At 44.4% G+C, this 12276-nt stretch overlaps 1 protein-coding gene across 8 annotated transcripts in view; it reads left to right on the forward strand.

Moving 5' to 3' along the window:
• Positions 1 to 12276, forward strand: part of depdc5 (DEP domain containing 5, GATOR1 subcomplex subunit) — a 234001-nt gene that overhangs the window by 116888 nt on the left and 104837 nt on the right. For 6 of the 8 annotated variants that reach the window (XM_072243711.1, XM_072243716.1, XM_072243712.1 and 3 more), the window contains one exon: positions 6436 to 6619. In XM_072243711.1, coding sequence (XP_072099812.1) covers positions 6436 to 6619 — 184 coding nt within the window. The remainder of the gene's footprint in view (positions 1 to 6435; positions 6620 to 12276) is intronic. The other 2 variants (XM_072243714.1, XM_072243717.1) reach the window with 1 other exon arrangement.

Here is a 12276-nt window from a genome sequence, read left to right on the forward strand (position 1 = left end):
TTATGTTTGTAGATATTATGGATTTATTTTCACATTTTCAGTTCAATTCCCTCCTCTTTTCCAATTACCAACCAAGCCAAGGCCAAAGTAGCTGCATTTTTCATCTCTCAGTCTATTCCCTCCTCCCTCCCTCCACAGTGGCAGAACATGGAAGACAGAAACAGGAGCAAGCATATTGCCTCAACCTGCTCCAGTCTTCAATAAGGTCACAACTGCCTCCACCCTCATGCAATCATCCACCAATTCCCTTCCCATCTGCAATCTCCTTCGGCACAGATCTACTCGATAAGCAAGCGATTGCAGATGAAGACATTACTGCTCAGTAACCCATATCTCTAACCACACAGAACAGAACAGAACAGCTTGCATTAATATTGTATTAAATAGGTCTGAAGGGCATGCATTAACTCTGTGGTACACGGGTTGGAACAGTGTGCATTAATACTGTGGTGCAGGGGTCGGAACAGTGTGTGTTAACACTGGTACGCGGGTTGGAACAGCATGCATTAACACTGTGGTACACGGGTCAGGACTGTGTGCGTTAACACTGTGGTACACGGGTCGGAACTGTGTGCGTTCGCTGTGGTACATGGGTTGGAACAATGTGCATCCACTGTGGTACACGGGTCAGACAGAGTGCATTAACACTGTGGTATACGGGTGGGAACCGTGTGCATTCACTGTGGTACATGGGTTGGAACAATGTGCATCCACTGTGGTACACGGGTCAGACAGAGTGCATTAACACTGTGGTACACGGGTCAGGACTGTGTGCAATTACTCTGGTACACGAGTCAGGACAGAGTTCATTAACACTGGTACACGGGTCAGGACTGTGTGCAATAACTGTGGTACACGGGTCAGTACTGTGTGCGTTAACACTGGTACACGGGTCAGTACTGTGTGCATTAACACTGGTACACAGGTCAGGACAGAGTTCATTAACACTGGTACATGGGTCATGACTGTGCATTAACGCTGGAACACGGGTCAGTACTATGTGCGTTAACACTGGTACACAGTTTAGAACAATGTGCGTTAACACTGGTACATGGGTCAGAACAGCATGCGTTAACACTGTGGTACACTGGTCGGAACCGTGTGCATTCACTGTGGTACACGGGTCAGACAGAGTGCATTAACACTGGTACACGGGTCAGACAGTGTGCATTAACAGTGTGGTATACAAGTCAGACAGTGCATTAACACTGTGGTACACGGGTCGGAACAGCGTGCATTAACACTGTGGTACACGAGTTGGAACAGCATGCATTAACACTGTGGTACACGGGTCAGAACAGCGTGCATTAACAGTGTGGTACACAGCTCAGAACAGTGTGCAATAACTCTTGGTACACAGGTCAGGACAGCGTGGGTTAACATTGTGGTATGTTGGTTGGAACAGTGTGCATTAACACTGTGGTACACAGGTCAGTACAGTCTGTGTTAACATTGTGGTACACAGGACGGAACAGCGTGCATTAACACTGTGGTACATGGGTTGGAACAGTGTGCATCCAGTGTGGTACATGGGTTTGACAGAGTGCATTAACTTTGTGGTACATGAGTCAGAACAGTGTGCATTAACACTGTGGTATACGGATCGGAACAGCGTGCATTAACAGTGTGGAACATGGGTTGGAACAGCATGCGTTAACACTGTGGTACATGGCTCAGAACAGCATTCGTTAACTCTGGTACACAGGTCAAGACAGCGTGGGTCAACATTGTGGTATGTTGGTTGGAACAGTATGTGTTAACACTGTGGTACAGGGGTCGGAATAGTGTGCCTTAACACTCTGGTATATGAGCTTGAACACTGTGCATCACACTGTGGTACACAGGTCGCAACAGTGTGCATCCACTGTGGTACAGTACACGGGTCAGATAGTGCATTAACACTGTGGTACACAGGTTGGAACGCCGTCCGTTAACAATGTGTTACATGGGTCAGGACTGTGCGGGTTAACATTGTGGATGTTGGTTGGAACAGTGTGCGTTAACACTGGTATACAGGTGGGAACAGAGTGGTAACACTGTGGTTCACAGGTCAGACAGAGTGCATTATCACAGTGGTACACGGCTCAACTGCATGCGTTAACTCTGTGGTACACAGGTCAGGACAGCATGGGTTAATATTGTACGTTGGTTGAAACAGTACATTAACACTGTGGTACACGGGTAGGAACAGTGCGTTAACACTCTGGTACACGGGTCAGAACTGTGTTCATTAACGCTGGGACACATATCATGACTCTGTGCATTAACACTGGTACAAGGGTCAGGACTGTGTGAGTTAACACTGTGGTTCACGGGTTGGAACAGCGTGGATTAACATTGTGATACGTTGGTTAAAACAGTGTGCATTAACGCTGTGGTACGTGTGTGGGAACAGCGTGCTTTTACGCTGTGGTACACGGGTCGGAATAATGTGCATTAACGCTATGTTACACAGCTTGGAACAGTGTGCATTAACAGTGGTACACATGTCATGACTGTGTGCATTAACACTGGTACACGGGTCAGGACTGTGTGCATGAACACTGCAATACACTGATCAGAACAGTGTGCATTAACACTGTGGTACACGTGTGAGAACAGTGTGCGTTAACACTGTGATACACGTGTGAAAACAGTGTGCATCGCACTGTGGTACACGGGTTGGAACAGCGTGCGTTAATACATTAGCCCTTTTCCCTAGCCCCACTGTATACCCATTTGCTTTATCCTGGAGAATAAAGTTGGCTTTCCACTGATCTGATATTTGGATAAGTGAAGCATCAGATAGAAACTACAGATGCTAGAAATCTGAAATAAAACTAGAAAATACTGGAAACACTAAACAGGTGTGAAGGGAAGCAGCGTTACCACTTGGAATAATGATTCTAACCTGTAATGGTATCTCATTTTCTTTCCCACAACCCACTGAGTGTTTTTTGTATTTCCTTGCTTTATATTTTGGTGAAAAAAACTCTGTTTCATGAAAAGTAATTGGTACAGTGCAGTTGTCTTACTCCAATTGTGTCCCTGCTTCTGAGGTGTGTCTGTGCTCTGAGAGTGTTGTCAGTGTTTTGCTGCTTTGTCTGAGGGGACAGTGAATGCAAAACACTTGTTTAATTGAGCAAGCTTTGTCTCAGTCTTATAGCCATGATCACAATACTATATGGGCTCAACTGGAGTGCTGTACACAACAGGAATTCTGCAGATGCTGGAAATTCAAGCAACACACATCAAAGTTGCTGGTGAACGCAGCAGGCCAGGCAGCATCTCTAGGAAGGGGTACAGTTGACGTTTCAGGCCGAGACCCTTCGTCAAGACCCTCAGTCTTATACACAACGAAATGAAATACAGCGACAAAACAACAACAACAGCAGACAAACGACAGAACAGAAAACCTTATAGAGTTTTATAAAATTATGACAGCCTTAGACTAGGCAGATAGTCACTCTTTATTTCTTCCAGAATGGAGTGTCTAGAACTAAAGGCACAGATTCAAGGTGAGAAGGGAAAGGGTTAAAGCAAATCTGAGAGACAACTTTTCCACACGGTAGGTGAAACAAGCTGAAGGAACTGTTCGAGGAAGGTATCGTTATAGGGCTGGAGAATCAAGAACAAGAGGCCATTAGTTTAGGGTGAGAGGGGAGCTATTTAATTGAAACCTGAGCAGCACCTTTCATCCAGACAGTGGTGTCTATATGAAATGAGCAGTCAGGGAAGTGGTTGAGGCAGGTCTTCCTCTTGTTGTGTCCATGGAGAGTCTATACATGGCCCAGCCAGAACTGGACACATTTTTGCGCCTTGTTGTTGAATTCGGCAAAATCTGCAACAGTACAGGGTTCCTCTAGCGATAAGCATTGCAGGAGATGTTGCATAGTTTGTGGCTCGGTTCCACATTCACAAGTTGTCTGGCTGGTTGTATGTCCCCATTTGCTTAGTGACACCTTTGAATGTCCTAAGTCTGTTAAGGCACTTCCAGGTTACCCAATTGCAATTAGCTCCTGGGAGATGGCTTTCATCCGGTGGAATTTCCATCCTTGGGGGTTGTTTGAGACTGGTGAGCCGGTTTTTCCACAAGGCGATGCGGGCTTCAGATGGGGTTGATTGTAATGGAACAACACTGTTCATGAAGCTCTTCCTTGACTTTAGGTGGCTGGGTGTAGGTGAATGACCATCTAGAGGGTGCCTGTCATCTGATGTTTGACAGAGTCGTTCTTTCTTGCTGGCTACTGTTCTTCTTGTATCAGAGGGAGTGATACCCGTCAGGATATAGGCTGTTGGTGTTTGTTGGTTTTAAACAACCTGTGATAAGTCGGCAGCTTGCATTCAGAATGGCATCCATCTTGGCATGAGTAGATCTTTCCCATGCAGGGCAGGTGTATTTGACAGTGGAATAGCAAAGAGCAAGTGCACTGGCTCACAGTGTTTTCGAGCTTGCTCCCCATTTTGTGTTAATGAGCTTATTCAGGATGTTGTTGCATGCACTCTCTTTTGCCTTTGTCTTCCTGATGTTCTTGAAAATGAGGCATCTGTCAAGGGTGACTCCTCAGTGGACAGGGTACTCGCAATGCGTCAGTGTTGCTCCACCCCAGGATACTTTAAGCTGGCATTTGGCTTCACAGTTCCTGAGGTGGAACGCACAAAGTTGCGTCTTTGGTGGGTTTGCGTGAAGGTGGCTTTCTTCATAGTAGGCAGGTTGAGGCAGATACATCAACAACATGTAGAAAGAATTTAGACAGCTATCTAGATAGGAAAGGTTTGGAGTGTGTGGGTTAAACAAAGGAAAATATGATTAGCTTAAATGGGCATCTTGACTAGGTTAAATGAGTGAAGCCGAAGTAGCATTTCTGTGCTGTGTGACCTATGGCTCTAGTGATGCCAGATCTCACTCCCAGAGTCTGCTCCAGCCTGGCTGTAATGGGTGGGTTGTGGGTGAGAGGATGTGTAGGAAGGAGATCAGCATTCTTGATTTCCTTGATAACTGAAAGTCCATTCCTCACTTTTCCCATAGACTATTTTCTTAATTGCAAATTTGTTATGGGACACATCGAATGTCTTAGAAGGTCATGTACAGTACATCCCAGTTCCCCTTAACCCTCACTGGTTTAATCTGTTAGAAAGTCCTCTCAGGTTAGCTGGACATGATTTACCCTACACTCCATTTTTCAATCAGTTCAAACTAGTCTGAGTAGCTGCTAATTCTGTCCCTGTTATCTAGAATTTTTATCACCATTAAGTTTAAACTAGTTGGTGATCACTGGATTTATCCTCTCACCTTTTTTAAACAAGTTCTTAGGTAGATTTTTGAAGTGCTGTCCCCTTGACAGGAACATGGTTGGTCCAGGCTCACTAGACATGAATATCGCTCGTGCCTGTGACGAAAAAATCCGGTGGGAGATCACCTCGAGGAAAAGGGAAGAGAGTTGTAAAGAGTGAACAACGTTGGCTTGGTCTAAGCATTTATAAATTTGCAAAACCAAACACTGTACAGACCACAGCCTGACCTTTATGCTGTATAACTCGAGCAGAACCTTGTAAAATTATATTGTAATGGTCACCTTGTTGCAATGAGAAGGACAGGTACTTGGTACCCAACAAGGATCACTTTTATTCAGCATATACATTTACTGTGGTGCTTGCTGTGATGCTTTGGCCTCAGTGTGACATATAACAAAAAAACAGCAACGTTCAACAATTACAAAGAATAAGGAAATATATAAAAATAAAGTTAGAAGTTGAATTATGGATGTGGAATAAAATGTGCACATATATATGTGCAGCATGTATTTACAATGTAAACAACAGCATAACAGTAAACATTTGTGCCTCTGCTGCAGTTAGGGAGCCACTTGGACAGGAACGAACAAGACAAGCTTCGAAGTGGCTCCCGTTGCAGTGGGAGGTATTTGCCACCATTAGTGTTAGACATTACTGGATCTCATGCCTGTTTCATTTTACTTCCCACTTTTGATTTCTGCTCTTTTTTTTCTTTGTCTGCGTGATCCTTCTCTGAGACTTAGTGGCATGGTATGTGATTCAGCTCCTTTGTCTGTATTGTGTGTGTTTAATATACCTTGTACTATGAAACTTCACTGATCCTAGTGACTCCAATCCTGCTAATATTTAATAGATAAAAAATAAAATCAGCAAGCAAATGATCCCATCCTTTGTTTTGCAAACTACCCATTTAATTTGTGTTTAACAGTTACTAATGTGTTCACTTCGTGTTGTGATATTGCTGTCAAATTTTGTGCGATATAAATAAGTGCATGTTAAATTTGAATACCAGAATTTTTTTAACAGCTGATTTTTATTTTTCTCTCTTCACTCTTCCTTGCTGTTCAATCGATGGCTTTATCTTCCACCTCCCCCCCCCACCCCCACCTGTTCCTCCTCTCCTGGAATTTGGTGTCCCAATGGTTTTCTGACGCGCTGAAGTTCTGATGCTGTCTGCTCCTCCTGTAGTGCCTAGTTTCTGTTGCACAGTGGGAGTGGACTGGAAGTCTCTCACCACCCCAGCCTGCTTGCCACTCACTACAGACTACTTTCCTGACCGGCAAAGCTTGCAGAACGATTACACTGAAGGCTGCTATAATCTCCTGCCAGAGACTGACGTCGACAGGTATGCAACACATTCCTTCCCTGATTTAAACCCTGCCTCAGGGTTGCCACAGCTGGAAGTGTTGGGTGGAGTGTGGTGTCCCAGACAGCGTTGGGGTGATTAAGACGGGGGTTGAGTCTGTTGCTTGAATTTTGACATAATGAGGCAGTCGTCAATAGTTACTATTCCTGCATCACAAATCCAATTAAAGCAGTCTGTGTATTCAGGGTGTAGTTCTGGTCAACTACCTACGGGAAAGATATCAATAAGATTGAAAGAGTGCCACGGTTTTATAAAGATGTTGTTGGCCCTTGAGGACCTGAATTTGAGGAAAGGTTGAATAAGTTAGGTCTTTATTCCCTGAAGCATAGGAGAATGAGGGGAAAAGTGAAGGGTATAGATATGGTAAGCGCTAAGACTAATATAAAGCAAAGTCCAGTCAGTCTCTGGTTTGATCCCAGCCTCTGGTGTTTTCTGAGGTATTTGTATGTATTTTGGGTTTTCCATGGGTGTTCCAGTTTCCTCCACATCAAAGGTGTGCAGGTTGGTAGATTAATTGGCCTCTATAAATTGATCCTATTATGTAGATGAGTGGGAGAACTGGAGAGGGTGGATGGAAATGTTGGGGAATTAAATGGGGTTCGTGTAGGATTAGTGTATATGGGTGCTTGGTCAGCATGGTCCGGTTGGGATGAAGGGCCTGTTTCTGTGCTGTATCACACCATAGTTACTGAACCCTGAGGTTTACTACTAAGTATCTAGTGAGCGCCTGTGTTTTCATTTCCAGTAAATATATCAGAGCTTTGGTCTTCGAATGAGAAACTTGCAGCAGTGGAAGAAGCCATTTGTCCCATTGTGTCAATAGGGTGAGAGAGGACCCCTTGACCTAGACATTAGCATGTTCCTCCTGCAGTTTGCTTCTTGCTCCAGATTCCAGCATCTACAGTTCTTTGTCTGATTGGTTTGACCGCAAGAGAGCTGGAGCATAACCAGCACAGTACCACGTCCAGATTCAGATTTACTTATCACATGTATATCAAAACATACAGTGAAGTGTGTCATTTGCATTAACAACCAACACAATCAAGTATCGCCACACATTCCAGCACCAGCATAGCATGCGCATAATGTTCAGCAGAACAGCAACGATGATGACCACCACCACCTTATACACACGCAGGCCTGCAAACATAGGACAGGCCATCTCCGGGATTAACTGACTCTCAAACAATCTGGGTTTGGCCAAACAAAGGAGTGTGGATTTGTGATGATTGATCTGCTTGTGCTTGGTAAAGCAATCCAACACCACACCACACCTCACCACTTCCTTTATTAATAAAAACTTGTTCCTTGGGTCTTTGGGCAATCACTTTCATTCAGTGTTGCTGGTTCTTGACATATCCACCAGTTGGAAGCTTCTGTCTACTCTCTCCATACTGTTGTTCCTCAGTCAGATTCCCCTGCAATGGGGCACCATGGTAGCATAGTGGTTAGTATGACGCTGTTACAGCTCGGGGCATTGGAGTTTGGAATTCAATTCCACTGTGGTCTAAGAAGTTTCTACATCCTTCCTGTGACTGCATGGGTTTCCTCCCACACTCCAAAGACTTACTGGTGAATAGGTGAATTGGTCATTGTAAACTGTGCTGTTAGGTAAGGGTTATATTGGAGGGTTGCTGGGCAGTGCAGCTCATTGGGCTGGAAGGGCCTGTTACACACTGTATTGCTAAATAAAATAATGTTTCCTTGAAGAGAGTAATGCTAGTTTTTTCAGTCTGTCCCCTTGACAGGAACATGGAGTGCAGATGCCAGCGTTTGGAGCTAAAAACCATTTGCTAGAGGAACACAGCAGCTCATCCAATGTTGCCTGACCTATTGAGTTCCTACATAGATTGTGTGGCATCCATTTATATTCAGGTTTGGAAGTCCATAAGACATAGGAGCCCATCTAGTCTGCTTTGCCATTTGATTATGGCGGGAATAAAGGGGGCCTTTTCTGGTTGGCTGCGGTGACTAGTGCTGTTCCTCAGGCATCTAGTTTGGGAATGCTTCTTTTCATGTTGTACATCAATGATTTAGATGATGGAATTAATAGTTTTGTGTCCAAGTTTGTGGACGATATGAAGCTAGGTGGAAGGGCAGATAGTGTTGAGGAAGCAGGAAGTCTGCAGAAGGTGAATAGGTAAAAAAGTAGCAAATAGGAATATGTGTTGGGACGTGTATTATGCAATGTGGTAGAAGGAATAAAGGTGTAAACGTGCAGGAATATGTAAAGGTTAACTTGTGGGTTGAGTTGGCTCTTAAAAAGCCTCAACGTTACATCCTTGCTTTTACATTCTAGTCCTCTCGTAATGAATGCAAATGCAATGTTAGTATTCATTACGAGAGGACTTGAATGTAAAAGCAAGGATGTAATGCTGAGGCTTTATAAGGCATTGGTGAGAGAACAGTTAGAATATTGTGAACAGGTTCGGGCCCCTTATTTTTTTTTAAAAAACGGATGCACTGGCATTGAGAGGGACCAGCGGAGGTTCACTGGTTCAATTTAATGTCACTGAGATCTCACTTATGCTGCAGACATATGTCTCAGTTTGAAACTTCACCTGGATTTCTAGTGTCCAGTGTACTCCACTAGAAATAATGTATGAGATCATGAAAAGGCAACGTAACTTCATCGGACATGTGATTAGGAAAGAGGAGTTAGAATGCACGGTAATTATGGGAAAGATTGAAGGGAATAAAGCAAGTGGAAGGCAAAGACAAATGATGATGGAGACAGCAGTCAGAGAACTGGAAGTGAATACCAATGAATTGATCTCCTTGACACAAAACAGGAGTGTGTGCGTCATGGCAGTCAGAGCTCAAACTGGGCATGGCACCTGATGATGGTGATGAGTGTCCTCCACGCATTTCTGTCAGCCCACATCGCCAGTGAAATTCTGTGTCCCACACAAAGTTATTAATGGGGACACAACAAGCAGGTAACATCAGATCGACCCAACACTTGTCTTCTGATATATCAGTCAAGTTTACCAGAACCCAGATGGATCAGCCCATGTCTCTGGGAGGGTAGGTGCAGAGTAGGTATCAGCCTTTGTAATGTGCTGGAGTCTCTGAACTGAAAAGTGTGGGTGAGTGTGTGGCCTCTCTTTCATTGTTCACATCTTACAGCTAATCAGGGTCACAGGATCAGAATCAGGTTTATTATCACTGACCTGTCATGAAACCTGCTGTTTTGTAGCAGCAGTACAGTGCAATACTACATAAAAGTTAACTATAAGTTACAAAAATAAATAGTCCTAAGAGGAATAGTGAGGTGGTGTTTATAGACTATTCGGAAATTTGACAGGAGGGGAAGAATTTGTTGCCAGTGGCTCTCTGGGCTGCTGTACTCTGGTAAGTCTGGAAGACTGCTCACTGTTGTGCAGCCTGTGTATTGCCTGTGCACACTGCCATGAAACCAAGCCCTCCTAGCAAGCATAGTGTTTCAGTTTGTCAGGTTCCATTTCCTTCCTTCTCATTCTCACAGGGGAGGGAGGAATCATTTGGGTCACGGGGCAGCCACAGCAGAGTGACAGACACTTGTTCAGCAGTTTGTTCACCTTGTCTCTTTGGCTGGATATCTGCTGGCATATTGGCAGCGGAATTGGAATTGGAATTGCCACATGTACTGAGATACAGTGAAACACTTGTCCTGCATACTGTTCATACAGATCAAATCATTACACAGTGTACTGAGGTAGAACAAGGTCAAACAATAACAGAATGCAGAATAAAGTGCAACAGCTACAGAGAAAGTGCATTTCAGATAAACATTGAAATGGAAGTTCATGATGAGATGGATTGTGAGGTGGAGAGTCTACTTTATTGTACAAGAGGTCCATTTGGGAGTCTGATAACAGTGGAATAGAGGCTGGCTTTTAGCCTGGTGATGTGTGCTTTCAGGATTTTGGCTCTTCTGCTGATGAAAGAGGGAAGAAAGATGAATGTCCAGGGTGGCAGGATCACTGATCGTGCTGACTGCTTTGCTGAGATAGCAAGAAGAGTAGATAGAGCTCATGGAGAGGGAGTCCTCCAGACCTGATGAAGAGCCCCAGTCCAAAATGACGATTGTTTATTCTCCTCCATAGATGCTGCCTGACCAGCTGAGTTCCTCCAGCACTTTATGCACTTTTACGCATAGAGGGGAGGCTGGTTTCCTTGATGAGGATGACCTATTTGTTTTACAGTGAAGTAGAAAGGAATCATCAAATTCAGTTGTGGAGAAATGGGCCCTTCAGCCCATCATACTCGTGCTGACATTTTTGCCCATTTACACTTGTCCCACTTGCCTGCATTAGGATTGTCTCCTCCTGCCCCTTGCCCCTGTCTCAGGGTCTGTGAAGACAGTGATTGTATCTGATTCCACTGCCTCACAGGGTAGTGATTTCTACACAAGTCTCTGTTTAAAAATAACTTGCCCTCATATACCCTTTGAAATCTCCTTCTTCTACCTTAAACCTATGCCTTTTTGATTCCTGCAATGGAAAAAGATTATGACTATCTATGATGTCTATGTCTCATGATCTTACATGCTTCTATCAGGTCAATATTCTCAATATTCCCGGATTTCAGTGCTTTAAAAGGGATAGAGAGGGGGGGAAAGGGAGGAGGGGTGGCATTACTGGTCAGGGATACTATTACAGCTACAGAAAGGGTGGGTAATGTATCAGGATCCTCTTTTGAGTCAGTATGGGTGGAAGTCAGGAACAGGACGGGAGCAGTTACTCTATTGGGAGTATTCTATAGGCCCCCTGGTAGCAGCAGAGATACCGAGGAGCAGATTGGGAGGCAGAATTTGGAAAGGTGCAAAAATAACAGGGTTGTTATCATGGGTGACTTTAACTTCCCTAATATTGATTGGCACCTGATTAGTTCCAATGGTTTAGACAGGGCAGACTTTCTTAAGTGTGTCCAGGACGGATTCCTGTATGTTGACAGGCCAACTGGGAGGAGGGTGCCATACTAGATCTAATATTAGGTAACGAACCGGATTTGGAAACATTGGAAAGGGTACAGAGGAGATTTACCAGGATGCTGCCTGGTTTATTATGCATTATGATCAGAGATTAAGGGAGCTCGAGCTTTACTCTTTGGAGAGAAGGAGTATGAGAGGAGACATGATAGAGGTGTACAAGATAATAAGAGGAATAGATAGAGTGGAGAGCCAGCGCCTCTTCCCCAGGGCACCACTGTTCAATACCAGAGGACGTGGCTTTAAGGTAAGGGGTGGGAAGTTCAATGGGGGATATTAGAGGAAGGTTTTTTACTCAGAGAGTGGTTGGTGCGTGGAATACACTGCCTAAGTCAGTGGTGGAGGCAGATACACTCGTGAAATTTAATAGACTACTAGACAGGTTTATGAAGGAATTTAAGGTGGGGGGTTATATGGGAAGCAGGGTTTAAGGGTCGGCACAACATTGTGGGCCGAAAGGCCTGTACTGTGCTGTACTATTCTATGTTTTGTGTCACCCCTGAGTCTCCCCTGCTCCAGGGAGAACAAGCCCAACCTATCCAACCTCTCCCTGTAACAAAAGTCATGCCTGACCTATCCAAGCCCAGCTTATCCAATCTCTCCCCTTTACAAAAGTGGTGCCCAACTTATCTGAGCCCAAATGATCCAATCTATCCCATAACAA

This window comes from Mobula birostris, chromosome 25 (genome assembly GCF_030028105.1).
Source record: "Mobula birostris isolate sMobBir1 chromosome 25, sMobBir1.hap1, whole genome shotgun sequence".
NCBI classification, from domain to species: domain Eukaryota; kingdom Metazoa; phylum Chordata; class Chondrichthyes; order Myliobatiformes; family Myliobatidae; genus Mobula; species Mobula birostris.